The 27,356-nt window shown below is 60.2% G+C and overlaps 2 protein-coding genes and 1 long non-coding RNA gene across 13 annotated transcripts; 2 read left to right on the top strand and 1 right to left on the bottom strand.

Moving 5' to 3' along the window:
• Positions 1-965: 965 nt before the first annotated feature.
• On the bottom strand, positions 966-5,484 carry ZNF511 (zinc finger protein 511). Of its 4 annotated transcripts, none has more exons than XM_043925137.1 (6): positions 5,258-5,484; positions 5,016-5,089; positions 4,523-4,724; positions 4,171-4,370; positions 3,021-3,155; positions 966-2,382 (listed from the first exon to the last, which is right to left on the bottom strand). In XM_043925137.1, the coding sequence occupies exons 1-6, from the start codon at positions 5,408-5,410 to the stop codon at positions 2,304-2,306; spliced, it is 843 nt and encodes a 280-aa protein (XP_043781072.1). In that variant the 5' UTR covers positions 5,411-5,484; the 3' UTR covers positions 966-2,303. The 4 variants fall into 4 exon arrangements, with proteins under 4 accessions (XP_043781072.1, XP_043781071.1, XP_043781074.1 ...); XM_043925136.1 differs by having other exon boundaries at positions 4,171-4,376; positions 5,258-5,482; XM_043925139.1 differs by having other exon boundaries at positions 4,252-4,370; positions 5,258-5,481.
• On the top strand, positions 5,431-25,668 carry TUBGCP2 (tubulin gamma complex associated protein 2). 3 transcript variants are annotated; one of them, XM_043925122.1, is made up of 18 exons: positions 5,431-5,565; positions 8,029-8,211; positions 10,702-10,797; positions 11,436-11,612; positions 12,457-12,616; positions 14,820-15,027; positions 15,211-15,410; positions 15,702-15,891; positions 16,070-16,215; positions 17,582-17,762; positions 19,531-19,711; positions 21,301-21,473; positions 21,622-21,750; positions 21,955-22,075; positions 22,535-22,678; positions 22,834-22,962; positions 23,610-23,773; positions 25,421-25,668. In XM_043925122.1, the coding sequence occupies exons 2-18, from the start codon at positions 8,062-8,064 to the stop codon at positions 25,554-25,556; spliced, it is 2,685 nt and encodes an 894-aa protein (XP_043781057.1). In that variant the 5' UTR covers positions 5,431-5,565; positions 8,029-8,061; the 3' UTR covers positions 25,557-25,668. The 3 variants fall into 3 exon arrangements, with proteins under 3 accessions (XP_043781057.1, XP_043781056.1, XP_043781058.1); XM_043925121.1 differs by having other exon boundaries at positions 10,669-10,797; XM_043925123.1 differs by lacking the exon at positions 5,431-5,565 and having other exon boundaries at positions 8,078-8,211; positions 10,679-10,797.
• On the top strand, positions 8,220-10,249 carry LOC122708721. 6 transcript variants are annotated; one of them, XR_006345292.1, is made up of 3 exons: positions 8,220-8,531; positions 8,599-9,456; positions 9,523-10,249. It is a non-coding gene; the product is annotated as an uncharacterized LOC122708721 (long non-coding RNA). The 6 variants fall into 6 exon arrangements; XR_006345288.1 differs by having other exon boundaries at positions 8,220-8,994; positions 9,094-9,456; XR_006345290.1 differs by having other exon boundaries at positions 8,220-9,324; positions 9,391-9,456.
• Positions 25,669-27,356: the final 1,688 nt, after the last annotated feature.

Below are 27,356 nucleotides of genomic sequence, written 5' to 3'. Positions count from 1 at the left end.
TGCCTGCCAAGAGGGGACTGGGTAGGAGGGCGCCCTCACCCCCACTTAGGCAGGCACTGGGCCCACTCCTCGGGGAAGGAGCTGGGGGAGGAAGCCTTGAGTCCTCAGCTGCAACCCCTGGAGCAGGGTCTCTGCAGTGGAAGCATGTTTTGTCTTTAAAGAAACATTATGAACTCACGGAGGTAAGTATATTTGATGTGTTTCTTCCAGTTGTAGTTCTTGTTCTCAGTCCACTCCAGCTGTCCTGCCCTTGACTGGCAGCTCCTTTCTGGGATGTCTCCTGGGCCCAAGCTTGGTATTCCCCAATAGCTTCCTTGATCTCAAAAGACTAATCTAGGCTTTCAGTAAAGCTGTAGGTTTAGTAAATATGGTATATACATTATAGTTTACAACAGTACTTCTAATTCAAATTCAGGATTATGGGTTTTTAATGTCAATGCTCCTAAATCTACTTTTTCCCAAGTCAAAAAATTTCAGTTCTCAAAACTACTCAGGTCATTTGGCAATTGGGACATTTGAGTTGTTCTCAGTATTTAGTTATTAAAAATTTCACTGAATAAACTGCCTTTTGGGTAAATCTTTTGAAGTATTGCAATGTGGGTTCAGAATGTAGTCCTAAAAGTGGGATTGCTCGGTCACAGGTATGTGCAAAAGTGACTTTGTTAGGTATTGGTAAATTCCCTTCCTAGGGGCTGCAGCATGCAGCACCCCCACTGACCACATGTGAGATGCCACTTCACACACAAAAGGGTGCGCCATCTAACCTTTGGGTTTTGTCAACTGGATGCAGAACAGGTCTCTGTGCATTTTTATTTCTGTTTCTCTTTCTATGAGTGAACTGAGGGGTCAGTTTCTGCCCCTCAGATGTTCTGCTTTGGCTAAAGTTGTGTAAAGGCAACACAGAAAGGGCATGGGTAGAAAAGTGAATTGGGGTGAAAATTCATACCTAGTAATTTTTAACAATCTATTTTTCTAAGAATTTATTTTAAAGTGGTCCTAGATCATAGATCTGCAGTCATATAGCAGAAACAAATATTCATTTTTTCAGCTAGAACCTAGACATGTCAGAGAAACTCCAGTGGTAAATTCCAAGAAATACAAACTCACAGCCAAAACTCATAAAATTCCCCAGGAAACTAGGCAGCATGAGTGAGGCGGCAGAAAGAAGGATGGAGGGGTCAGACCCACGACTTCAGATACTGGTGCTATCAGTCAGAGAATGTACAATAAGTTCAATATGTTTAAAAAGAATGAGTTGAAGATAAGATTAACAAAAGCTATAAAAGTCCAGCAAATTAGAAAAACAACATAGCACTTAAAAGAACTGAAAATCATAACTTTGGAAATTAAACACTGTGAATGAGTTCAACAACACATCTGATAACAGCTGATAAGGAAATTAGTGAACTGAAAAATGGATCTTGAGCAATTACCCAAAATGCAGCAAAGACAGATAAGGGACAGGAAATAGGGAAGGGGTGTTAGAAGGCAGAGTGAGGGTGTCTGATGCATGTTTCTGGGGTTTTAGAAGGAGCAGGAACAGAGAATGGGGTAGAGGTGCCATCTGAAGAGAGAAAAGCCCAGGTTCAGAGCACCCTCCGTGGAGCAGACAGGGTGACGAGCGCCTTTGCTGGAAGCACTAGTGAAGCCACAGCAAAGCACGGAGGAGAGAGGCCACCTTCGGGCTGACGAGCACGGCGCTGCTGGGGCAGCAGGGCTCTGCGCGGGGTGCAGAGGGACCAGAGACCAGGCCCAAGTGCCCAGCGAGAAGGGCCAAACGGGCCCCTCAGGGGACAGGCCCCAGAGGACAGCCAGCCGGTGGGTCCCCGGTCCCAAGCCCAGCAGGGCAGGCCTGAATCGCCAAACCGGGGCCAAGCCGACCACCCGCCCCACCACGTCCCTCTGGCTCCACAGGCCTTGCAGCCCCTCCCAAGGCCGAAGTCTCCCCCGAGCGCAGGCACCAGGGCCGCGGGCATCCCCCCAAAACTAGGAAGAGCCCCCCAGGGACCTGTCAGCCCATCGCCCCCTCTGAGAAGTGGCCGAGGACGAAATCCTCACTGTCACCCAGCATAGAAGGACAACCGTTTACTCCACGTAAACGAAGACCCTTTACTCCACACGTCTCACTAAGGAAAACCGTTTACCCCATGTGTCTCCAAAGGGCGTTGTGAGCGGTGGTGGCTGCTCCCCGCACCCCAGTCACCCACAAGGGATCCCTTTCCAGATCCCACGCATCCCCCACGGCCTCGGTCAGCTGGCTATTCACGGCCTGGGACGAGCAGGGCAGTGGGCGGGCTCCACCGTCACAGGCGCTTGCTTTTCTTCTTGGTGCTTTTAAATCCTCGAGAGGCACCCTGCCCGAAACAGATGGTTGACGGTATCCTGAAACAGAAAAACGTCCACACAAAACCGCTACAGTTTTGCCCATAGATGGCGCAATGCAGCGGCAGTCTCCCGGGGCCTGACTCCGGATGCTCCCTCCTCCCCAGAGACCGCAGGGCTCTTCAGGTGGGAGCTCCCTGCATCCAGCGAGGCCACAGCGGGCGCGCTCCCTGTGCCCGCCCCCCACGGAGCCTGAGCCTCCCACTTCCCCAGCTCACTCTCAGGTCAGAGTGACTACACCCATGGGCAGGCTGCAGGGGGCCTCCAGGTCCTCCCTGACAGGGTAGGCTTGTTGGTTGTTTTTTCCATTTCTCCAACATTGACCCCCAAATTAGACTTGAAATCAAATTAACCCAACAAAAACACCATTAACACTAGAAAGACAGGCGGTAGGTAGGCTACCCCAGCAGTCACATCCTGCATCTTTCCATCCCCGCCCAGGCCACGGTCAGAGGAGGCTGTGTTCCCAGGGCCCCAGGTCACTCAAGGGCAGCAGGGTGCTCAGGCTTTTCATCTCCCCCTGAAGCCAACACTCCAACCCAGTGCGGCTTCTCTCAGTGGGGACGCTCAGAGTCAAACCCAGAATTCTCCAGAAGCACAAGTTCAGAACCTGGTTCAGAAAGGGGCCAGGTACTGACCTGTGGCCGTAGACCCGCCTCTCTCTTGGAGGTTCCGGGTGGGCCTCTGCGTGTTCAGAGCAGACTTCCATGGCATCTCCTTCAGGGGGTGCCTGGTCCTCCCCTGGGGCTTCTGTCGACACCTGCGAGGCTGGGCTGGGGAAGACAGGCTGAGGGCTCTCCCAGGGTCAGCGCCTGTAGCCCCACCTTCCCCCGGGAGTGAACTCGCAAAGCTATTCTGGCTGTTTATGGCTTTTGTCAGAGTAATTCCAGTCTGTTTATGGCTGTTTTGTCAGGGTAATTCCAGGCTACTGGAATTACAGGACAAATAGAGGTAACTTAATATGACATACACCACGTTTTATGAGTTTAGGTATAACAATCACACTTTGTCTTTTAAAATACTACCTTTATGATGTCATGTGGTAAATGACTATCAACAGTACCAAGCGTCTTTCCATAATAATTAAGTGAGAAATTCACTAAAGCCAGCCATACAATACTGAGCTTCTCCTCCTTAACACCACTGTCTCAATCCAGCACTGCATGATTTTTTTCTCCTTAAAATGATTCCTTGGAAAGGAAGCAGTTACCTTATACTCAAGGTCTTAGAAAAATCTCCCATATTGAAGTGGGTTCTCCTGATTATTCTACTTTGAACAGCAAAGTCCTATCTGGGGACAACAATTTAGTCTGAAATGATTTCAATCAAGGCAATCTTTAGATGGTTACAAAGCTTTCCCTGAGAAGGTCAGTTAATGAAAAAGCAAAGAAAACACGAACTTAAAGGCAGTTCCCAGATGTAGTTTCCACAGTGCATTCTGAACAATATTACACAGCTCTGTCGTCAAGCTTGTAAATGTACTGACCGGACAAACGAAAAGCCAAAGGACTCCATGTGCGGGAAACGGCTCACGGCCTGGGACAAACCCCCACGGGGCCCATGTGAGGATGGAGGAGGGGTCATGGGGCGGCGGAGGCGGAGCGTGAGCGCAGAGGGACGCCCAACAGACCCTGTGACTGCGCCCCGGTCACCGCCCACACAGGCCCAGGAAGGCAGCGTCCCCCTTCTTCTCCTCCTTGCAGAGTGGCCACGTACAAAACCGCCTCCACCTGCTCAACCCCTCTCGGGTTAGTAACTCCTGACTCACAGGGTTAACCCACAACCAACCGTGACGTTAGGTGACAGGAGTCTGCACACTCTCGGGCCTGCTGAGCCCAGGAGGCGGCCTCCGCGAGCCCCGCCACATACCCTCCGCCCTTCCTCGGCTTGTCAAAGCGGAAGTCTGCAGGGTAGAGGTGGTGCGTCACCAGGTGCTCCTTCCGGTCTCTGCCGGTCCTGAACTTCTCCGCGCAGCCCTCCACTAGGCACTGGTACTACAACAGAGACAGTGTCGCCACCCTGACCCCGGGACCGCTGCCGCACCCAGTCGGGACCCCAGCCTCTGGCACCGTGAGGCACACGGCTCGGGGACAAGCCCCGTGATGGCTGCCCCTGGCCTCCGTGGGCGAGCGTCCCTCACCATGTCCTGCCGCTCGGCCAGGATCTGGAACAGCGAGTCGTGCCACTCCAGGATGTGGGTGTCCAGCAGGTGCCCAGAGGGGAAGGCCCGCTTACAGGAGGAGCAGACGTTTCCGTGCAGGGTGTGGTAGTGGTGCTCATAGTCCTCCAGGGCGTCAAACGCCTGGCAGCAGCCAGCCACCTGACAGGTGAACTCGGGCACCCTGGCGGAAAAACGCCTGGTGGGAATGCAATTCCTCGGAGGACAGGACGTCAAGCTCCCTGTCACCGCTCCCCTTAAGTGGCTGCGGATAAAGCTGATAAAGCTTCGGATTTTCTCTTGCAATCTCAAGCCCTGCCTTCATTACAAATACATCTTCACGGACAAGCAAGGTGGTGGCGAGGCCAGCCATGCTGGCTTCGTCGGTGGTCCAGGGCAGACACCAGGGAGGGGCGAGCAGAGGGAGGGGTGAGGAGAGGGCAAGAAGGGCCCTGAGCTGGGTCACAGAACTCACCTGGGCCTCTCCGGCTCCGCAGCCACCTGCGTAATCACATCCTGGAGGTAGAGGTGCCTCTGCACGTCCCCGTCCTGCAGAAGACAGCTCTGCGGGCTCACCCCGGCCCGCGTGGGCCCCTGCCCACCCGGGTCCGGGCCCCGCCCCTAGGACCCGGGCCCCGCCCCGAGTCTTGGCCCCGCCCACCTGGGATCCGCCCCGCCCCCACCCGCAACCGCCTTCTCTTTCATCGGTTCACGAACCTCGAAGAATTCGTGCTCCCGCGGGAAGCGCACCTGGCGCGCCGCGAAGCGGAAGGGCGCGTTCCCGGCCAGGTGGTCCCGCTGCACGGGCAGCGGCGCGGCCGCCCCAGGGGCTCCCGCCAGGCGGGCGTGCAGGGCGGGCGGCAGCTGCATCGCCCTGCGCGCCGGTGGCGGCACGGCCTCCCGGCCGCCGTCCGCAAGCCGGCCGGGGCGGGGCCGGACGTGACGTCAGGCGGCACTTCCGCCGCCGCCGCGGGCGGTGCGGCGGGCTTGGCGGGCTCGGGTTCGGGCTCCGGCGCGCGGCTGTGGTGAGTCGGCCTGGGGGCGGCTCTCCCGCGGGCGGCTCGGGTCCCTTTCCCGGCCCCGAGCACCGCAGGCTCCTTCCAGCCCTTGTCGCTGTCGCGCTTGCCCACCGCCTCGCCTCCCGCCTGAAGGGCTGCTGCGGCCTCCGCGCCGGCCTTGTCTCCAGAACGCAGCCCGAGTGGTCTCCGGGAGATGCACGGTTCGCTGTGTCGCTCTGCTCTGCAGAGCCCTCGGCGCCCGGCAGCTCAGTCTCTGTCACCGGGGTCTGTGGGTTCGTTGGCGGCGGCCCACAGGGAGAAGCACTCGGGAGCGTCAGCAAGATGAGCTAGGTGCTCTTAGAGCTGTGTTGAGCGGGGCGCTGCCGCACTGTGGAGGGGGGGTTCGGTTGGTGTTTGGCCCCCCGGCCTCTTGCCCAGGGAGTATCAGGAGCACCCTTCTAGCGAGGCCACAGCCAGAAGTCCTCCCAGGGTGGTGCTGCCCGCCGGTGAGAGCAGCAGAGCTCGCGGGAACTGTTCCCAAACCCAGGCTCCTGGGAGTCTCAGTACTTGTGATGTGAACGTCTGCTTTGTTTCTCCCACAGATGTGAGGTTTCACGAAGGTAGTTTTTACATAAATGTTTGCTTACATGAGCTTTTTTCACAACATTCCTGTCCACCCGCTTGTGTCTCTTCTGGTGGCAAATGCAGTGTCCTTGCCATCTATGTGTCCAATGTGATCTTCCGGCTAGCTCTTATGGGACACCCCCAGTCCTAGGGAACCTCTTAGAATGTGGATAAAAAAAGCCCTTGGAATTGAAGAGGCCCCGTGAGAGCTCTGTGCTGTCTTTTCTGGTTTGCTTGTCATTTCCAGTGCCTCCTTCCTGCACTCTGTGACTGGTTACAAGGTAACCGTGGTTTAGGGCGCTGGCTCTGATTCATGGCCAGTTTTCCATTTCTCAGGTAACAGCCGTTTCCAGTGATTGGCCATGTGCAGCAGCAGCAGTGTTCATTTCTGCTCTTTTGATAGCGACAATGCAGGTTCTTAGGTGCCGTATTAAATCTCCACGACAGCTTCGTGAGTAGGACCTAGTACTCACCCCCTTTTGGAAGAAGCTTACAGAGGACAAGCTTTTTGTCCAGGGTCCTACAGCCTGGAAGCCCCAAGTCAGGGTTCAGCCTCAGCCCTGGCCCCGCCATGCCTCAGGCCCATGACCGTGGTCCTGTGAGCACCTCCTGATGTGAAAAATACGTGTGCTGGTGACTTACGTGCCAGCTCACCCTTGCTGTTGGCTTTCTTGTCTGGAGATACTCTGCCTCTGGCCAATGTTGGATGTCTCTGTCCGATGACTGATGTTCGTGTACTGGGAACTTGTTTTCTGTCACTTGGGGTTAGAGTCTCTCTCTGTGTGGTTACAAATCAACATTCACACTGTGGGTATGTGTGCTGAGGCTCCCCCAGCTGATGTTTCTCTCATGGCTTGTCTTCACTGGAGCTATTGGCACAGTGGTTCTGATCTTAGGATCACGGAGCCTTTGAGGATCTGTTGAAAGACCTCCTCATAAAAATCAGAAATGGCCTTGCCTGTAATTTCCAAAAGTCTCCTGTGGCTCATGATCCCAAATTATGAACCCTGCGTAGGTATGTCCAAACGTTTATGTGAAGCACGTAAAGCCTGCTCGTGTTTGTCTTTTGAATCTAGTTGTCCGTCGTTGTCACAGTGTTAATGATAATGGCTGACTGGACCGGTCATTAGTGGGAGAACAGAAGTCCCCATGCAGGCCACCACTGTCTGCTTGGCGGGATCTCACTTACAGTTTTGACCCTGGAAGGCTATATATCCAGTGAGGAGACGTTCGGATATCTGGTTGACAGGGCAGGTGGAACTGAAGGGGAAGCCCACCCAGCTACAGTGCACGGTGGACATGACACCTGGCCTGGGCGAGCAGAGGCAGCGCCTTGGTTCCCAGAGCGGCGGCCGGGGCCTTGCGGTGGAAGCTGGGACGGGAAGTGGCTTAGCCCTGTGCAGAGCTCCCTGTGTGATCAGGACCCCTGAAGGGCAGGGGTCGCTGTGTCTGTGCAGCTGGGGCTAGAAAGTGCTGGCTGCCAGCCGAGGGAGCAGCTCCCAGAGGAAGGAGGCCCAGGCCTTCAGGCTGCATCCGCTCTCTGTGCGTGTGCCAGCCCCCAGCGGAGGAGTGGCCTGGACACTGGCCGCAGCTGCTGAGGTTCTGAGTCAGGGCTCCGATTCCCCCAGAGCTGCCCACTGAGACAGCCCCCACCAGCAGGGGGGCGGAAGAGCCTCCTCAGGACGGAGCCCCACGGACTGGTCAGCGCAGGCTGTGGTGGGGCCTGCCTGGGGAACCTGTGGGCCCGCCAGGCTAGCCCATGTGACAATTTGGCGTCTCAAGAGCTGACATTGGCCTAATTTGATTGCTTTAAACTTTTTATTTATAGGGATTTGTTTTTATAAATGGCTTGTCTTTTACCTTTAGGGAAACACGTTGTGATGTCTCAGAGCCAAAATCATGAGTGAATTTCGGATTCACCACGATGTCAATGAGCTGCTCAGCCTGCTGCGGGTGCATGGAGGAGACGGGGCCGAGGTCTACATTGATCTGTTGCAGAAGAACAGGACCCCGTACGTCACAACCACGGTGTCTGCTCACAGCGCCAAGGTGAGTGCCGCACCGTGCTGCGCGGGCGAGGTGGTGCTGCCCCTGGGACTGCGTGGGCGAGGTGGTGCTGCCCCCAGGGCTGTGTGGGGTGAGGTGGTCCTGCCCCCAGGGCTGTGTGGGGCGAGGTGGTCCTTCCCCCAGGGCTGTGTGGGCTGAGGTGGTCCTGCCCTCAGGGCTGTGTGGGCTGAGGTGGTCCCGTCCCCCACTGCTGTGTGGGCTGAGGTGGTCCCGTCCCCCAGGGCTGAGTGGGCTGAGGTGGTCCCGTCCCCCACTGCTGTGTGGGCTGAGGTGGTCCTGCCCTCAGGGCTGTGTGGGCTGAGGTGGTCCTGTCCCCCACTGCTGTGTGGGGCTGAGGTGGCCCCGTCCCCCAGGGCTGAGTGGGCTGAGGTGGTCCTGCCCTCAGGGCTGTGTGGGCTGAGGTGGTCCTGTCCCCCACTGCTGTGTGGGGCTGAGGTGGTCCCGTCCCCCAGGGCTGAGTGGGCTGAGGTGGTCCCGTCCCCCAGGGCTGAGTGGGCTGAGGTGGTCCCATCCCCCACAGCTATGTAGGGTGAGGTGTTTCCGTCCCCCACTGCTGAGTGGGCTGAGGTGTTTCCGTCCCCCAGGGCTGAGTGGGCTGAGGTGGTCCCATCCCCCACAGCTATGTAGGGTGAGGTGTTTCCGTCCCCCACTGCTGAGTGGGCTGAGGTGTTTCCGTCCCCCAGGGCTGAGTGGGCTGAGGTGGTCCCGTCCCCCACTGCTGTGTGGGCTGAGGTGGTCCCGTCCCCCAGGGCTGAGTGGGCTGAGGTGGTCCCATCCCCCACAGCTATGTAGGGCGAGGTGTTTCCGTCCCCCACTGCTGTGTGGGCTGAGGTGGTCCCGTCCCCCAGGGCTGTGTGGGCTGAGGTGGTCCCGTCCCCCACTGCTGTGTGGGCTGAGGTGGTCCCGTCCCCCAGGGCTGGGTGGGCTGAGGTGGTCCCATCCCCCACAGCTATGTAGGGCGAGGTGTTTCCGTCCCCCACTGCTGTGTGGGCTGAGGTGGTCCCGTCCCCCAGGGCTGTGTGGGCTGAGGTGGTCCCGTCCCCCACTGCTGTGTGGGCTGAGGTGGTCCCGTCCCCCAGGGCTGAGTGGGCTGAGGTGGTCCCATCCCCCACAGCTATGTAGGGCGAGGTGTTTCCGTCCCCCACTGCTGTGTGGGCTGAGGTGGTCCCGTCCCCCAGGGCTGAGTGGGCTGAGGTGGTCCCGTCCCCCAGGGCTGAGTGGGCTGAGGTGGTCCCATCCCCCACAGCTGTGTGGGGCGAGGTGTTTCCGTCCCCCACTGCTGTGTGGGCTGAGGTGGTCCCGTCCCCCAGGGCTGAGTGGGCTGAGGTGGTCCCGTCCCCCAGGGCTGAGTGGGCTGAGGTGGTCCCGTCCCCCAGGGCTGAGTGGGCTGAGGTGGTCCCGTCCCCCAGGGCTGAGTGGGCTGAGGTGGTCCCGTCCCCTGGGGCTGTGTGGGGCACAGAGTTTACCTTCCTCACTGGGTGGCCACAGTGGTGCCCGTCTGATGTCGGATGCTATCTGTGGACCGAGTCTCTGCCCAGCTCTGCTCCAGTGGTTCCTCACAGCCGCCCTCCCACTCCGGGTGCACTGATGAGTGAGTGAAGGCTTGGGGAGCGCTGGGCTGGCAGCCTGACCTCCGTCTGGAGGCCCACATGGTCCTGGTTTCTGTTCACATCATGGCACAGATTCTCTTCTGGGTGGAAAAGCAAGCTCCTGGCTTTAGCCATGTTGAAATCCTTTTAAAGTAGATTTTTAAAAATTCGAATAATGTGCAATTTAAAATCATAGGTTTTCTGTAAAAGACAATTTTGAAGTCTATCTTAAAAACACTGTGGGAACTTTCCTGGTGGTCCAGTGGCTAAGACTCTGCATTCCCAGTGCAAGGAGTTCAATCCCTGGTCAGGGAACTAGGTCCCACATGCCACAACTAAAGATTCCGCCTGTCTCAGCTAAGACTGAGCAGCCAAGTAAGTAAATATGAATATTTAAAACAAAGCATTATGAGAGTTCATTTATTTTGACAGCCTAATGATGGTACAAGGATAACTCAGAAAACCTACCGAGTAGAATAGAATTTGAAAACACACAGTTGCATCTACTTTATTATAAAGGGGGGGCATACTGATCAGTGAGAACACATAACTCCTGAACCTGTGGGTAGTGATGAATTCCAAAGGGAATAAAGTTAAATGTAAAGAATGAATGCATAAACTGCTAACAAAAACATGTGGTTGTAAGTTGCTTAGGAAGGATAAAGTGAGGGACCCACAGAGGAGATGATGGCAAGTCTGACAGATTGTTTCTTAGTTTTATTTCAGAGATGGATGAATATTTCATCTCCCTAACTTCATTCTAGGTTTTTTTGAGGGGGAGGTTAGTTATTGCACAGCCTTGTAAAGTTCCTGGTTATGGTCTCTAAATCCCTCCAAATATGCTTTTGAGGTTAAAATAGCAGAATTTTCTCGTACTCCTGAGGACTTTCTGAAGAAATACGATGAACTGAAATCTAAGAACACGAGGAACCTGGACCCCCTGGTGTACCTGCTCTCGAAGCTCACGGAGGACAGGGAGGTGCGTGCCGGGCTGGGCAGAGCCTGTCGGAGGCTGAGGGCTGGGTGGACGGGGCCCTGCCTGGCCTGTGTTCTCTGCTGTCCCCTGGCGGTGCCCCCTTGCTGACCGTCAGCCTTGGGCCTGCGGCACTGAGGCAACTCGCGCACCTGAGCGGAAGTGGCCCCTGATGGTGATAAGCACGAGGAGCGTTCCCGTGACCCATGGGGCTGAGGGACTGTCCTCCATTGCCTGTTTGCATCTTTTATATTGAGCGCGTGTTAGTCGTGACACTGAGACGTGCACGTGAAGAGTGTGAGCTGTGGCCCCCGGGTGTGCGGGGCTGGTCAGTGCTTCCTCTCGAGGCACGAGGCCCAGGGTCTGTTCAGGGGACCTGGTGGCCCCAAGGGGACCCTCGAAGGGATGTGGTCTCGCACAGCAGGGGAGGCCGGCCACGTGCGGAGAACAGGCCGAGCCTCGGGAAACGGGTGTGGGGTCCTGTCCGGTGGCCTGGGGACGTGGCAGCTCTTGGCGCGCAGCCTGAGGAGACCAGGCTGCAGCTGGAGGACTTGCAGGCGGAGTTGCGGAGTGCAGCGGGGCGGCCGTGCCCGGCGAGGGCGCCCGTGTGTGGCCAGCGAGATGCTGGGGCCCCGTGCTTTCAGACCCTGCAGTACCTGCAGCAGAACGCCAAGGAGAGAGCAGAGCTCGCGGCCAGCGCTGCAGCCAGCAGCACCACCAGCTTCGGCGCCCCCGCCACGGCCTCCAAGATCTCCATGCAGGAGCTAGAGGAGCTGAGGAAGCAGCTGGGGAGCGTGGCCACAGGCCCCACGTGGCAGCAGGTGAGCAGGTGGCCACAGTGTTGGCGTGTGGAGACTTGCCTGGGGGCACCGGCTCTGGGATGGGGTCCTGGGCCCCGGGCGAGAGGTTCTGGTCAGCCCTTGCGGGGGGCGGGGGGTGGGAGGCCCCTGCTGCCACCTGCGCTGCAGGCTCGGCCAGCACGGAGCCCGGCTCTGTCTCCCTCGGGCACGTGGGCAGCTGGTTTGAGGTGATGCTCTATCTCTCTCTCTTACTGCTCCTCTGACTCTGTCTCCGGCCCTGGTCGGCTGTCTGGGTGTCTCCCCCCATCTTGTTTCTGGGCCTTCGAGCCCCTCAGAACCACACCCTGAGGCCTGAGCCGCAGGCCCATGCGGGTTGGGCACATTCTGTGTCCAGCACCTCGTGGCTGCTCACAGCTCTGCCCCACCCCAGTACCCTCCCCCCAGTGCTTTTGGAAGCGGGGCACTCTCGGGGACCACTGCTCCCTGCCTTTGCCAGCGGGGCCGTGTCTCCCTGCTTCAGCCCAGGGGGCCCAGGTGCGGGCAGCCCTTCTCCGGCCCAGCTCTCACTGGGCACTTTGCGCAGTGGCAGCTCGGGTCCACACCGGGGACCAGGGGAAGCTGTGAGGGTGCGCTGAGGGACCCGGGGGCCTGTGTGTTGGAGGGGCTTCTGCTCTACCTTGGGCCCTGCTGCCTTGGCCCCGGCCCCCTCGCCGTGATGGGCCTGGACGTGCGTTTCACTTCCATGTGTGTTTGCTCCTCACACGTGCTCAGGGATGTGTCTTTTCATATGGTAGGTGTGTTAACTTTTAAGTGTTTGTACTAAAGGTGTGTGTTTTCTTTCTGTCTTTAAAAACCTCCCCACCAGTCTCTGGAACTCACGAGAAAGATGCTTCGAGACAAGCAGAACAAAAAAAACTCAGGGCAGCGCCTCCCAGTCTTCCCGGCGTGGGTGTACGAGAGGCCCACGCTGCTCGGGGACTTCCTGACCGGCTCGGGCACAAGCACAGACGCGACTGTGCCCATCGGTAGGTGGAGCACAGCTTCGGACAGTTGGGCCTCGTTGGGACAGGGAGGCTGAGCTCCTCGGAGGTGATGGGTGGATGGCGTCGTGCTGCCCCCGGGCCCTCTGCTGCCCTCGGCCACGTGGCAACACGCGGTACCCGCTGGCCTCCACATCCTCCCCCCACCGGTGGGTGGTGATGTGCCAGTGTCTGGGCTGGCTTGTGCCCGGCTCTCAAGAGCATGTGTGTCTTGGGGCTCGGGCAGACTTGGGGGTGGTGGGATCACCAGGGTCCTCCTTCCCGACAGTGAGTCATGTCCCTGCAGGTTCTGCCACTGGGACGATGGCCTCGGCCATGAGCGCTTTAGGACGTTGGGGCATGCGGGTGTCTGTGCCCTTCCCCCGTGTCTCATGACCTCCTGGGGGCAGAGAGCTGTGTCTTGGCCTCCTGCTCACAGCGTACAGGGGAGACGGGGGCGGGAGGCACGGCCGTGTTCACAGGTACTAGAGGAGACTGCCCTGCAGCAGTCTCGTGTGGCGGGACTCATGGAGCCTGGTCCCCGGGGCCACATCCAAGGGTGAGAAGCGGGGTGGGGAGCTCTGATGCTGCAGCCAGGGCCCTGCCTCCTGGGGCAGATGGCTGGGGCGTCTGCACGTTCAACACGATCCAAAGAGGTTTCGTAGGAAAACCCCTGAGGGAACCTGTTCCCCGAGGTCGTGAACTCTGAGTGTTGATTTGCATGTTTGGATCAGTTAGAAGACACAGTAGGTTCCAGGCCTGCATGAGGCTCTGCTCGGAACCTTCTGGGGAAGCTCTGCTGGGTTAAGGGGAAGAGGGTGTGGCTCTGCGGAGCAGAGGCGGCCAGGCGCTGGTTCCTCGGGCGGGGCAGGCTCACGGGGTTTGATGTGGCAGGTTCTCTGTGTAGTGGGGTTGCTGTGCGGCCGGCCGGTAGGGGTGAGCTGTGCCTGAGGGGGGCCCCTGAGGCCACCTCGTGTGACGCTGTTTCAGGGAGGATGTGGCCAGGACAGGTGGCCTGGCCCGTTTTCCTCCAGCAGCCACACTGCATGGGCACTGGTGGCGAGATCGGCATCTGTCCCGCGGGCCCTCTGTCTCCTTTCTGGCCTCCGTCACGCCCTGGCCTGGCACTGCAGGCCTCGGTGGCATCCGTGCCAAGATGCCTGTGATCATCACGGTCATTCTCGGCCCTCCCTGCTGTCCCCCTGACGCAGCTTCTCCCGGGGGGCCCTGCCTCCTCGCGTGGCGTGCAGCAGCCCTGCCGGGTGTCCCCAGCCAGCCACGTGGTGCCCCCCACAGTCATCTTGCCATCCGAGTCCCTTCCTACAGCAGAGGCATGCCCCCCGCCCATGACCAGGCCGTCCTTCCTCACGCCAGCCTCCAGCTCCATCTGCTTGTCTGGGCCATCCTGCCCATGGCTGGGCGGCATAGACTCGTGTCTTCACAATTCCTGGCCTGTTTCCGAGGCCGTGGGCGCTGACATTTTGTCGCTCCTAACCGTGCGTGTGCTTTCCGCTGGGTCCCCAAGCCTCGGGCTCAGGTCCTGCAGACACAGCCAGCTTCCTGGAGTCTGAGCAGCAAGTGGCTCTGTCCCTCACCCCTCCCCGGCCCCCACCCCAGCTTTAGGGCTTCAGGTGGAGCTCCCAGCTCTCAAGTTTCGCCTTTCTGGGGGACCCCGTCTATAAGGAGGGATCTGCTATGCCCTGTGTGGCCCAGCGCTCTGTCTGACGTCCCTCTCCTGATTTCCTCATTCGCGACGGGCTCTAGCTTACCTGGTGTCTCCTCCTGGCCACGTGGTGACGGTGACGCCCATCTTTGTCCCTCCCACGGCACAGCCTGGTCTCGGCCTTCTTCTGAGCGACCCAGCCTCACCAGGTTGTGAGCATTGTGAGCACGACACGTGTCAGAAGCACTTTGTCACTGTGAAGATGAAGCAGTTATTTGTGTGTGGAGGGTTTTACTTGCTTTAAGGCTCTGAGAGTCAGCTCCAGACTCGTGTGGTCCCTGCCTGTTGGGTGGGCAGCGCCTCTGCTGGTGGTGGTTTTGGACTCTCAACCTTTGGTTCCCTGATGGGATCAGTTAACCCAAGTGGTCACCTTGGTTTTTACATCCACAGTGCTAGAGAAAGTTACATAGAGGGAGGTGGGTGGGGAGAGAGAGGCCAGTGGACTGGGGCTCTGGAGGTGAGGCCTGCTGGTGTCTGCACCCACAGGCACACTGCCCCTGGCCTCCCAGGAAGCGGCCATCGTGGAGGACCTGCTGTACGTGCTGGTGGGTGTGGACGGCAGGTACATCACGGCCCAGCCCCTCACAGGGAGGCAGAGCCGTACCTTCCTCGTGGACCCCAACCTGGACCTGTCCATCCGAGAGTTGGTGAGCAGGATCCTCCCAGTGGCCGCCAGCTACTCCACCGTGACCAGGTAGGTGCCTGGCTCACTGCAGTGACTGGAAAGCACACGCAGAGCCCTACTGGGGGAAGGTCGGCCTCCCTGCTGGGCTGGGAGACCTGGAGGAGCGAGGGAGGTGGTGTCCACAGGCCCTTGGGCCGTCCCTCCTGAGATGCAGGTCTCAGCTGCTCGGGCTCAGGGCCGCCTTCCTCTCAGGTTCATCGAGGAGAAATCCTCCTTCGAGTACGGGCAGGTGAACCACGCCTTGGCCGCCGCCATGAGAACCCTGCTGAAGGAGTACCTGGTCCTGGTCACACAGCTGGAGCAGCTGCAGAGGCAGGGCCTGCTGTCCCTGCAGAAGCTCTGGTTCTACATCCAGCCAGCCATGCGCACCGTGGACATCCTGGCCTCCCTGGGTGTGAGGGCCTGGCAGGAGGGACCCCCTGGGTGCAAGGGCCTGGTGGGAGGGACCCCCTGGGTCAGGGCGCTTGTCTTCTGATTTTTTCAAGAGGTCAGAAGCCGTATAGCTTTGTGTTTTACGAATTTGCGAGAGGAAGACTCTGGGAGTTTCCAGAAACCCCAGCTTCATAGTTTGAATTTATCCCAGAAAGAGCACCTGTCCCCTGAGAAGGTGGGAGATGAGCTGAGGGCTCTCGCCCAGCGTGGCCAGGGGCCCTCGGCACTGAGCGCCGCCCTCTCCCTGGCAGCCACCTCGGTGGATAAAGGCGAGTGTGTGGGGGGAGCGACCCTGAGCCTCCTGCACGACCGGAGCTTCAGCTACACGGGTGACAGCCAGGCGCAGGAGCTGTGTCTGTACCTCACGACGGCCGCCAGCGTGCCCTACTTCGAGATCCTGGAGAAGTGGATCTACAGGGGCATCATCGATGACCCGTACAGGTGGGGCGAGGGGCCATGTGATGGGGGTAGCGTCCCGTCCAGCTCTGCGGACCCCCACTCTCTGCACCCCCGGGAGCGAGCACCCTGCCCCGAGGGGTCATGGCTGCGTGTGCACGTGCGGGGGGCTGTGGGGTCTCCCGAGCGGGGGGAGCCCTGCGTCAGGCGCCCTGCCTTGCAGTGAGTTCATGGTGGAGGAGCATGAGCTGCGCAAGGAGAAGATCCAGGAGGACTACAACGACAAGTACTGGGACCAGCGCTACACCGTGGTGCAGAGACACATCCCGTCCTTCCTGCAGAAGATGGCGGGCAAGGTGCTGAGCACGGGTGAGCGCAGGCGGGCGCGCCCCCCCACCGCTGGGCTCCCCAGGCCCGTGGTCTCTGAAGGAAACCGCTTTGTGCCCTCAGCGCTTCTGACCCCAGGCATGTGGATTTCCACACAACAGCCGGTTCTTAGCGCTTCTGACCCCAGGCGCGTGGGTTCCCACACAACAGCGAGTTCTCAGCGCCCCTGTGGACACCAGCCAGGGGACCACCCCACTGAGCTCGGCTCTGACACTTAACTGCCGGGTCAGTGTGGGCCCCAGGGATCAGGGCTCCATCGAGGCCTGCTCCAGCAGACACCCGTCGTAGCGTCGTGTCCCCAGGCCACCGCACGTCTGTCCAGTGTGGCCACCAGTCGGGGTCCCGGGCTCCTCCCCAGGTTTGATATTTGCTATGACGGCCCCCAGACTCGGGGAAACTTTACTTAGCAGATACGCTGGTCTGTTATAAAGGATGTTGTAACGGATACAGACAGCCCGATGAGGAGGTCTGCGGGGCAGGTCTGGAGGGTCCCAAACACGGGAGTGTCTGTCCCCGAGGAGCTGGGGGCCACCAGGCCCCTCCCTCGTGGCAGGTGGACGTGCTCACCAGCCCAGAAGCTCTCCATGCCCCCTCCCGTAGGGGGTTCACGTAGGTTCCAGGACAGGGCATGACTGGTCCTCTCGTGGCCGTAGGTCCCTAACTTGACCTCCAGCCCCTCCCCTCCCCAAGTATCGGGGGACGGGCTGAGGGTCTCACTGTCCTGCCATGTGGTTGGTCCCTCTGGCCGCCGACCTGCCTCCTGAAGGTCTGCAGGAGCGGCCAAGAGTCCCCTCGTGGGTGTGAACTCAGGTGGGGTGAGAGGGTTCTAGGTGCTCAGTGCTGGAACCAGGAGCAGGACCAGACGCGCGTGTCATGTTTCTCCTAGCATCACAGGCCAGCAGAGGAAAAGCAAGAAAGGGCCCAGGCCTTGCTGGGCCGGCGGTGTGTTTAGTCATCACCTCGTGGGTCAGGAACCTGGTGTAGAGACACGTGTGTTACACGTTATCTAGAGACAGGCTCCAGCCAGGGCCCCGATGTTGGTTCTAAGAGCTGGGCTGAGGGCAGGGCTGGGAAGTGGTGGAGGGTCTGGCTCTCTGAGGTGATTCTCGTGGCCTTGATGAGGTAAGTCTGGGGTAAGGAGTCACAGGAAGTCGCAGCGCTCGGTGGGTGACGGCTGTACTGTGCTGCTCTGCTCTGGGCGCGGGGGCTGGTTTCTGGGACCGTTCTCTCCCAGTGGTCCTGTTCCCGACCTCTGGCCAGCGTCGGGGCTGCGGCCTCTCGGGTTCAGGCCTGCGGGTTGTCGCTTGTGTGGCAAAAGGTGCAGTGTGCTTTTCTCCATCCCTTTCAGGAAAATACCTGAATGTGGTCAGGGAGTGCGGTCATGACGTCACTTGTCCAGCAGCCAAAGAGGTCATCTACACGCTGAAGGAGCGGGCGTACGTGGAACAAATCGAGAAGGCCTTCAGCTATGCCAGCAAGGTGCTGCTGGGCTTCCTCATGGAGGAGAAGGAGCTCGTGGCTCACCTGAGGTGCGTGGCTTCCTCCTGGGGGAGAAGGGACTCGCGGCCCATCTGAGGTGCTGCTGGGCTTCCTCCTGGGGAGAAGGGGCTCGCAGCCCATCTGACGTGAGTGGCTTCCTCATGGGGAGAAGCAGCTCATGGCTCACCTGCAGTGCACAGCTTCCTCCTGGGGGAGAAGCAGCTCGCAGCCCATCTGAGGTCCTGCTGGGCTTCCTCATGGGAGAAGGAGCTTGCAGCCCATCTGAGGTGCGCAGCTACCTCATGGGGAGAAGGAGCTCGTGGCCCATCTGAGGTGCACGGCTTCCTTATGGGGGAGAAGCAGCTTGCGTCCCATCTGAGGTACGTGGCTTCCTCATGGGGAGAAGGGGCTCACGGCCCACCTGAGGTGTGTGGCTTCCTCCTGGGGGAGAAGCAGCTCGCGGCCCACCTGAGGTGTGTGGCTTCCTCCTGGGGGAGAAGGAGCTCGTGGCCCATCTGAGGTGTGTGGCTTCCTCATGGGGGAGAAGGAGCTCGTGGCCCATCTGAGGTGTGTGGCTTCCTCCTGGGGGAGAAGGAGCTCGTGGCCCATCTGAGGTGTGTGGCTTCCTCATGGGGGAGAAGGAGCTCGTGGCCCATCTGAGGTGTGCGGCTTCTTCATGGGGGAGAAGGAGCTCGTGGCCCATCTGAGGTGTGTGGCTTCCTCCTGGGGGAGAAGCAGCTCGCGGCCCACCTGAGGTGTGTGGCTTCCTCATGGGGGAGAAGGAGCTCGTGGCCCATCTGAGGTGTGTGGCTTCCTCCTGGGGAGAAGCAGCTTGCGGCCCATCTGAGGTGCTGCTGGGCTTCCTCCTGGGGGAGAAGGAGCTCACGGCCCATCTGAGGTGTGTGGCTTCCTCGTGGGGGAGAAGCAGCTCGCGGCCCACCTGAGGTGTGTGGCTTCCTCATGGGGGAGAAGCAGCTCGCGGCCCATCTGAGGTGTGTGGCTTCTTCATGGGGGAGAAGGAGCTCGCAGCCCATCTGAGGTGCTGCTGGGCTTCCTCCTGGGGGAGGAGGAGCTCACGGCCCATCTGAGGTGTGTGGCTTCCTCCTGGGGGAGAAGCAGCTCGCGGCCCATCTGAGGTGTGTGGCTTCCTCATGGGGGAGAAGGAGCTCGCAGCCCATCTGAGGTGTGTGGCTTCCTCATGGGGAGAAGCAGCTCGCGGCCCACCTGAGGTGCTGCTGGGCTTCCTCCTGGGGGAGAAGGAGCTCACGGCCCATCTGAGGTGTGTGGCTTTCTCATGGGGAGAAGCAGTTTGCGGCCCATCTGAGGTACATGGCTTCCTCGTGGGGGGAAGGGGTTTGCGGCCCATCTGAAGTGCACAGCTTCCTCATGGGGAGAAGCGGCTCATGGCCCACCTGAGGTGTGCGAGCTCAGTGGCCCGCCCGCATCAGGGGCCGGCTCGGCTCACGTGACGCTGGGACTTGGCCAGGTGGGGACCCACCTGGTCCTCCCACCTGATGTCTCAGCGACGCCCCCCCGCCCAGACACGTCTGCCATGTCCCCGTGTCTGCAGCGGCTGCCTGCCCTCCAGGGGCCCGTCTGCAGCCCCCTCGTGCCCTCTGGCGGATTCTCCTGCACAGCCTGGCGCAGTAGGCCTGTGCCCCCCATTCCTTTGAGCTCATTGTGAGCTGATCTCTGACTCCTGTGTGAGTGTGTTTCTAGGTGGGGGCGCTCACGTCCTCCCTGCCCCACCCAGCCCCTCATGACCCAGCACCCACCGTGGGGAGCACCGGGCGAGTCTGGGCTCTCCCCCGCCCGCAGGTCCATCAAGCGCTACTTCCTCATGGACCAGGGCGACTTCTTCGTGCACTTCATGGACCTCACAGAGGAGGAGCTGAAGAAGCCGGTGGACGACATCACGCCCACCCGCCTGGAAGCACTGTTGGAGCTGGCCCTGCGCATGAGCACCGCCAACACCGACCCCTTCAAAGACGACCTCAAGGTGGGCCTTGGCGAGCGCTGCTCACGCGGGGGGAGCGTTCCCAGGAGCCCCCGGGCTGTCAATCCTCTGCCTCTCCATGGGCCTCTGCATCGGCGCTGGGCGGGGACACTGGCTTTCATCTTCGGTAGTGTCTCTGGCCTCATATGTGGAGCTGGATGGGTGCTTGTTTCCGTTTTCTGGAAGTTTCAGGAGGGCTGATGCTAATTCTTCCTGGAAGCTTCTTGTATTGTGAGGGTTTAGTTGTTAACTCCGTCTCCTCCATAGTTACAGGTCTGTTCCAATTTTCTGTTTCTTCTTGAGTCTGTTTTGGTACTTTATGTGTACCTAGGAATTTGTGTAGGAGTTAGTTCTCATGATCCTGTTTATTTTTGTGAGGTTGACAATGTCCCCACTCTCATTTCTCTTTTTAATAATTTGTGTCTTTTTTTTCTTAGTTAAATATAGCTAAAAACTCGTCAATGTCACGAATCTTTCAGAGAGCTAACTTGGTTTCATCTGTTTTCTCTGGTGTGTTTTATTTATTCCTGCTCTAACCTTTACTGTCTTTCTCTTTCTGCTGATTTTGGGTTTAGTTTGTTGGTGTGTAGCTTCCTGAGTTGTGGCGTGAGGCTGTTGTCTCGAGGCTCTTTTGACAGGCGTCTGTGGCTCTGGATTTCCCACAGCTCTGCTTTGGTGGTGTTGGCTGTCATGTCTCCATTTCCATTCGTCTGACGGTGTTTTCAAATTTCTGTTGTGATTTCTTTCTTGACCTGTTTGTTTTTAGGAGTGTGTTTCATTTTCTCTGCTCATGTTTTCTGGCTCTAACATGTTGATTTCTGACGTCACCCCGCTGTCGTCTGAGGGCGTGGTGGGATTCCTGTTTTGTCAGCCTCATTGGGTCTTTGTGGCTTCACCTGTGGTGTGTCCTGGGGCGTGTTCTGGGTGCGTTGTGTCTGGGCCGTGCCCTGCGGGGTCAGTCAGCCCACTGCGCGCCCCGTCCCTGGCCTGCCTGGCTGTCTGCGTTGTGGACAGCGGGCTGTCAGGTCTCCCCTCAGAGTGGGGCTGCAGCCCGGGTGGGAGGCAGCACAACTGTCCCGGGGCTGCTCCTGCAGGAGATGTGTGTGCTCACCTGCAATTCCTGCCTGCTGCTTCCCTCTCTTTCTTATCCGTCATTCTGTCCTCTCAGCCGCCTTACCAGTTACCATCCCGCCATCGCTGGCGCATGGGAGGCCCTCGTGTGTGTGGCGGAGGTGGGGGGCTGCACTCCCTGCCTGGGCTGCCGTGCCCACCTCAGCACGCCCTCCCCCGCTGGGCCTGTGCGCGGTGGGGCTGGGCGGTAACTCACGACTCGGGGCTTCTCCCTTGCCCTTGTTTCTCATCGATACCGTCAGGGGTGTTTGTAAAGTAATTTCTCTGTACTCTTTTTTCTGCTTTGTTGGGAAATGGTTTAGTTTTTTAATTAGTTTGTCAGTGGATGTCTGGTGCATTAAGCCATCTCCCAGACTTAGAATCTGTGTCTGGAGGTGCTTCTTTGGCTCTGGACTGTTTTCCAGTCATGATGCAGGGGTGGGTGTGGTCAGGATGTGATGCTTTCTGTCTGTTTCCCCAAGATTGACCTGATGCCTCACGACCTCATCACCCAGCTGCTGCGGGTCCTGGCCATTGAGACCAAGCAGGAGAAAGCCATGGTCCACGCCGACCCCACCGAGCTCACACTCAGCGGTCTGGAGGCCTTCTCCTTCGATTATGTGGTCAAGTGGCCCCTGTCTCTGATCATTAACAGGTGAGCGTTGGGCTCTCATGCCTGCTCGTGCCCCTGGGGGTTACTGGCTGCCTGGGTCGCACTCTGTCTCACGAGCCTCACGTGGGGTGTCTGGTGCAGCAGCAGCTCCCAGCCGCCCATTGGAGCCCACCTTGTCCTGTGTTCACAGGAAAGCCCTGACGCGCTACCAGATGCTCTTCAGACACATGTTCTACTGCAAGCATGTGGAGCGGCAGCTCTGCAGTGTCTGGATCAGCAACAAGACTGCCAAGCAGCACTCCTTGCACTCTGCCAAGTGGTGCGTGCCGGCGCCCGGGGCGGGCCCTATGCACACTCAGCACAGACCCGCGGCACGCGCCTGCAGCCTCCGCTGCCCCACGTTTGTGCTGTGTGCACGCGGGACAGACCCCTGGCCCCTTCAGGGCGTGGAGCAGGTGGCGTGGGTGCAGCAGGAGGCCCGGGCACTCGGGACACCACATGCTGACGCCCTCGCCCCGCGCAGGTTTGCGGGCGCTTTCACCCTGCGGCAGCGGATGCTCAACTTCGTGCAGAACATCCAGTACTACATGATGTTCGAGGTGATGGAGCCGACCTGGCACGTCCTAGAGAAGAACCTGAGATCTGTGAGTTCAGTCCCGCTGGCCACATGCCTTGGGGGGGTCTGCAGAGCGGGGTCAGGGGTCAGGGAGGCAGGACCCGGACCCCACAGCTCCTAGGAGGGGAGGCAGGGCGCCCAGGACGCACGGCCTGGGCTCAGGCTGCTGGAGGAGCACGTCCTTCCCTCAGAGCCTCGGTGGTGGCACCCCGTCCAGGGCCCTGGGGCCCTTCCGCCAAGAAGGTCATGTCACCAAACTCCAGGACCAAAAGTACAGTGATCAGTGTTTCCTGCTTGTTTTCTGTCTTTAAAAACCAAAATCTTAGACCTTGTGGGGCACATTAAATGTGTTCTTTTAGCAACATTTTAAAGGTTTTCCCTAAAAGACCCCAGGGTTGTGTAAAAGAGGAGCAGAGCAGCATGTAGCAGCCCCGTGGGGACGTGCTGCCGTCCCCTTGGGCGCCCCCCAGCGGTGCCTCCCGTGCAGGCCTCCAACATCGACGACGTGCTGGGGCACCACACCAGCTTCCTGGACAGCTGCCTGAAGGACTGCATGCTGACCAACCCCGAGCTCCTGCGTGTCTTCTCCAAGCTCATGTCCGTGTGCGTCATGTTCACCAACTGCATGCAGGTGCCGCCGGGACTTGGCGTGCGGTGGGCATGGGGCGGGGGTGGGCGTGGGGTGGGAGCCACGATCCGAGTCTGCAGCCCGTCCTGGCCGCACAGGGGCTGCGTTTCCTCGCGGAGGTTGGTCGTGGCTGATGAGCATTCCTCCCGATCCCCAAGAGATTCACGCAGAGCATGAAGCTGGACAGCGAGCTGGGCCGCCTGACCCTGGAGCACGGCACGATGCAGGGGCCTCCGACGGAGGCTGAGCGGGCCGAGGAGCGCGCCCGCAAGGAGCTCGCCCGCAAGGTGGGTGGTGCCGAGTGGCCATCCCCGAGGCCCTCCTTTCCCACCTCGGAGTTGACACAGTGTTCGGGTCACGGCACTTAGAAACCAGCTTGCTGCATCCTTCCGTTCCTGTCTTCCTTTGATTGATAAAAAGACTATCTTTAAATTACATTCCAAACACAAGCCATGGAGAATCTCCCTTCCCAGCTTCCCAGGGTAGGGCCGTGTCATCCAAGGTTGTGTGGTTAGGCCGGGCCGTGGGAAGATCCCACAGGCCTGCAGCCCAGTGGGCACAGAGCTCGGGCCCTGTGGCCCCTGAGCAGAGTCTGTCTAGTTGGCAGAGTTGGGCACCTGACCAGGTGCAGGTGTGTGTCCTATGGGGTGGGGTGGGGTAAGGTGACCCAGGCGGGCACTTCCAGGTTGCCCACTTACGAGGGGCAGCTTGAAAATCTGAGCTCCCTGAGGAAGCCCCGCGGTCCACGTCCTGGCTCCTGGCTCCCTGTGCTGGGGACGCAGGGCCACCTGCCTGGATGCGCCTAGGTCCTCCCCTCTCAGGAATTTGTACGATGCTGTAACTTTTTATCTTTTATTGATGACTTTCTAAGACGCGTTCTTCTGTTTAAAAAGAGGAGCGGGGCTTGAGCTGTTGGGGGCGCCGTGTCTTGCAGTGCCTGGCTGAGCATGTGGATGCGCCACAGCTGGCCTCCAGCTTCGAGGCCACCATCAATAAATTCGATAAGAATTTCTCAGCCCACCTGCTCGACCTCCTGGCCCGGCTGAGCGTCTACAGCACCAGCGACTGCGAGCACGGCATGGCCAGTGTCATCTCCAGGTGGGCCCCCCGCCCCACTGAGTCCTTGCACTGCCCTGCGCCCTCCTGCCCCAGAGCCACTGTGACCGAGGCCACGTCCTTGGCCTCCGTGTGCTGGTGCTGATCCCCATCACCTGCTGAAGGAAGGCCATCTGGGTATTCACACGTGTGTGCGCGTCTGTGTGTGTGTACATCGATTAGGGTGTATTCGCGTGAGTGCTCACGTGTGCACACGTGGGCCAGCACGCATGAGGCTGCTGCGTCAGCACCTCCCCCAGCCCAGTTGGTCTGTGTTCTGAGGGCCAGGCCAGGGTCAGCTGCACCGGCGGCTGCGCCCTGAGCCAGGACCAGACAAGGACCACCCTGTCTCCAGACAGGCAGTGAGGAAGTGCTGGGAGCACAGGCAGGGCCAGGGCGGTGCCCTCCCGCCTGCCATGGTGGGCACGTGACGCTGGCCACGCCTCCAGGGCCATGACGGTGCTCCCCTGGGGTGCGCTGCCTGTGACCCCAGGAGCGACAAGTTGAAGGTGTGATGGGAGCAGGAGTGTGGAATCGGGGGGGGGGGGCCCATGGGCCAAACTGGAGGTGGGGAGACTGTGGAGGACAGCATGGGGCCCGAGGCCCAGGCAGCGGGGAGGACTGAGGAGGACGGAGCACGGGGCCCGAGGCCCAGGCAGCAGGGAGGACCGTGGGGCGGACGGAGCACGGAGCCCAAGGCCCAGGCAGCGGGGAGGACTGGGGGGGACGGAGCACGGGGCCTGAGGCCCAGGCAGCGGGGAGGACCGTGGGGTGGACGGAGCATGGAGCCCGAGGCCCAGGCAGCAGGGAGGACTGGGGAGGACGGAGCACGGGGCCCGAGGCCCAGGCAGCGGGGAGGACCGTGGGGCGGACGGAGCACGAAGCCCGAGGCCCAGGCAGCCAGGGGGACCATGGGGAGGATGGAGCATGGGGCCCGAGGCCCAGGCAGCAGGGAGGACCGTGGGGAGGACAGAGCACGGGGCCCGAGGCCCAGGCAGCGGGGAGGACTGGGGAGGACGGAGCACGGGGCCCGAGGCCCAGGCAGCGGGGAGGACTGGGGAGGACGGAGCATGGGGCCTGAGGCCCAGGCAGCGGGGAGGACCATGGGGTGGACGGAGCATGGAGCCCGAGGCCCAGGCAGCAGGGAGGGCGGAGCACGGGGCCTGAGGCCCAGGCAGTGGGGGCCTGTGGGCCAAGCAGTGGGGTCTGCGGCTCTGGGCCGGCAGTTTCTGCTCCTCAGAGGGATGGGGTGGGCCCGCTCATGCAGGGTTCGGTGAGTGAGGTCTGGGGAGGAGGGGCGGTCCTTGATCTAGAAGCTCCTGTTGGGTGGCCTCCGGTTCAGCCAGACGCTGGGACTGCTCTGTTCTGCCTGAGGGCCGTGATGTCCTGGAGCCCGGTGTTCTGAGAGCCGCAGGGCCCCGGGGCTGGAGACGCTCGTCTCCCCTCTGACCTGGGTGCTCTCCCCTCTGACCTGGGTGCTCTCTTGTGTCTTCAAGCTCTGCTGTCACTGGGGCTGGAGTAGGTGGCGCCTGTGTGGGTGTGTGTGCACGTGTGCTGGTGACTCGAGTGCCCTGGGCCTCGCCGTGGGTGGTAAGGGGGTCGCCAGGGTGACTGAGGCCTCCCTGGGGACCCCGCCCACTTCCCCCACAGGCTGGACTTCAATGGCTTCTACACGGAGCGGCTGGAGCGCCTGTCTGCAGAGAGGAGCCAGAAGGTGGCACCCCCCGTGCCCGGCCCGCGGGGGCCCCCCGCTCCCGCGCCCAGAGTGGCTGTCCCCGCCCAGTGACGCTGCTCACCTGTCCCGGCTGAGCCTCGGTGGGTGTGCTGAGGCCTCGCCAGGTGTCTGTGGGATGTGTGTGCTGTGTGTTCTGTCCAAACATAAAGTTGACGCACCTGCACGTGTCTCCTCTTCTTCTTGGGCTCACCCTCTCTGCAGAGCACCGGCTGGTCCGGGCAGGCACGGGGCAGGGCCGGTGTGGTCTCTGCCGTCCTCTCCCGGATCGAGCAGAGTCACTTGGAAGGATTTTTTGCCTTCAGATAAGGCAAAGTGAAAACACATGGCCTTAGAACAACTTTAGGATGGTCACTGAGGTGCTGGGCACGGGCAAGATCCAGGTGTGGTGTCCACACTGGTCCTTCAGGCTGGGGTTGGCTCTGGGCAGCAGGGGGCAGCATAGCCCCTGGTCTGTAGTGGGAGCCGCCTGGGTGCGGGTGAGTCACCAGCCTGCAGCCAAGAGGGTGCAAGAGCTGCCTGGGGCTGCCGCCTGAGCGGAGGCCCCGCCCAGCCGAATGTCCTGGGTGTGTCCGTCGGTGAGCATCTTCCTGCCCCCCGACCCCCGCCCCCCGCTCCCCTACAAAAAGCTGCCCCTTCCTGCAGAATTCCGTGTGTCTCATTTTCAAAATCCAGTTCTGACCACCTGTTTCAGGAGGCCCTTGGCAGAGAATGGATGCCCGGGTTCCCCCAGGGACAGGGGTGGGGGCGGCACTCAGCCCGGCTGTGCCCAGCAGAGGGCGCTCTCCGAACAGGGGCTGGATGAGCCAAGACAGCTTCCTCTTCTGAGCTGTGTCGTGTGTAGGCGTGACCTGGAGCAAGGAGGTTTATCTATCTGCCAGTCCGTCCAGTGGGGCTTCTGCAGCAAAGGGTCTGCCCTCGGGCACCTGCTGGCCTCCCACCTGGCCCCGAGGCCCTCATCCCTGTCCTGGGCTCTCCTGAGACACCTCTGGGGCAGGTGGTGCCAGGGGCACGGGTGGGCTTGGTGGGCGTGTCCTCTGTGGTGGGCGGGGCTGTCGAGGGGCAGAGGGGCTTCCTGGCTGCCGGTGGCTGCCCTGTTGCTGAACTGCCTGTTGTGCTCTGGGCAGCTCGCTCGGGGGCCGTGTAGTCCCAGCAGCTGGTGTTTTTGCCCAAATAGGGTCAGGCTGCCTTTGAACTTCTGCTATCAGGTAACACGAAATACCAAGGAAGAGAAGTAAAATTGCCAGATGATTTGGGCGTTTCACACGCGTCGTTTTTATGATGTGAGCTCAGGGACAGAAACCACCTCTGCCCCCACGCTGTCACCTGCGCCCGGGACACTCCAAAGTGTGTGTGAGCCCGTCCCACCTTGTATTCCTTTTCCTGCCATTCACTTCGGGGGAAATGATGGCCTGGTGAACTTTGATTTCTGGTCTGGAACCACTCGCACCACACCATCTCACCTGAGGCCTTGACATGACCCGATGTCTGACCATGTCAGGGAGAGCCCGTCCAGAAGGAGACGTGGGTGCCGTGGACGGCTCGGCTGCAGGAAGCCTGGGTCCCTGGGTACAAGGCCAAAGCGGGGGGGCAGCCCTGCCCTGCAGGACAGGGGAGGGCAGGACTGGCAGAAACCAGGGGAGCCGCCCGCGGGCAGGCTGCCTCCAGCCGCTGTGCAGGGCACTGGCACAGTGGCCCACTCCTGGGCCGCCCACCGGCCAGGCAGCCTCGCATACACCCTCCACAGTGCAGGGTCTGTGCCCGAGTGAGGCAGCTGCCCCTGCGTGCGCCCTGCCGCAGGCTCCCTGGTGAGGCCTCAGGGCCTGGGCACAGGGCTGCCCAGGGGCCGCTGGG

This window comes from Cervus elaphus, chromosome 15, assembly GCF_910594005.1.
Source record: "Cervus elaphus chromosome 15, mCerEla1.1, whole genome shotgun sequence".
Taxonomy (NCBI): domain Eukaryota; kingdom Metazoa; phylum Chordata; class Mammalia; order Artiodactyla; family Cervidae; genus Cervus; species Cervus elaphus.
The sequence above is the reverse complement of the archived record's forward strand: the minus strand, read 5'-3'. Positions and strand labels throughout refer to the sequence as shown.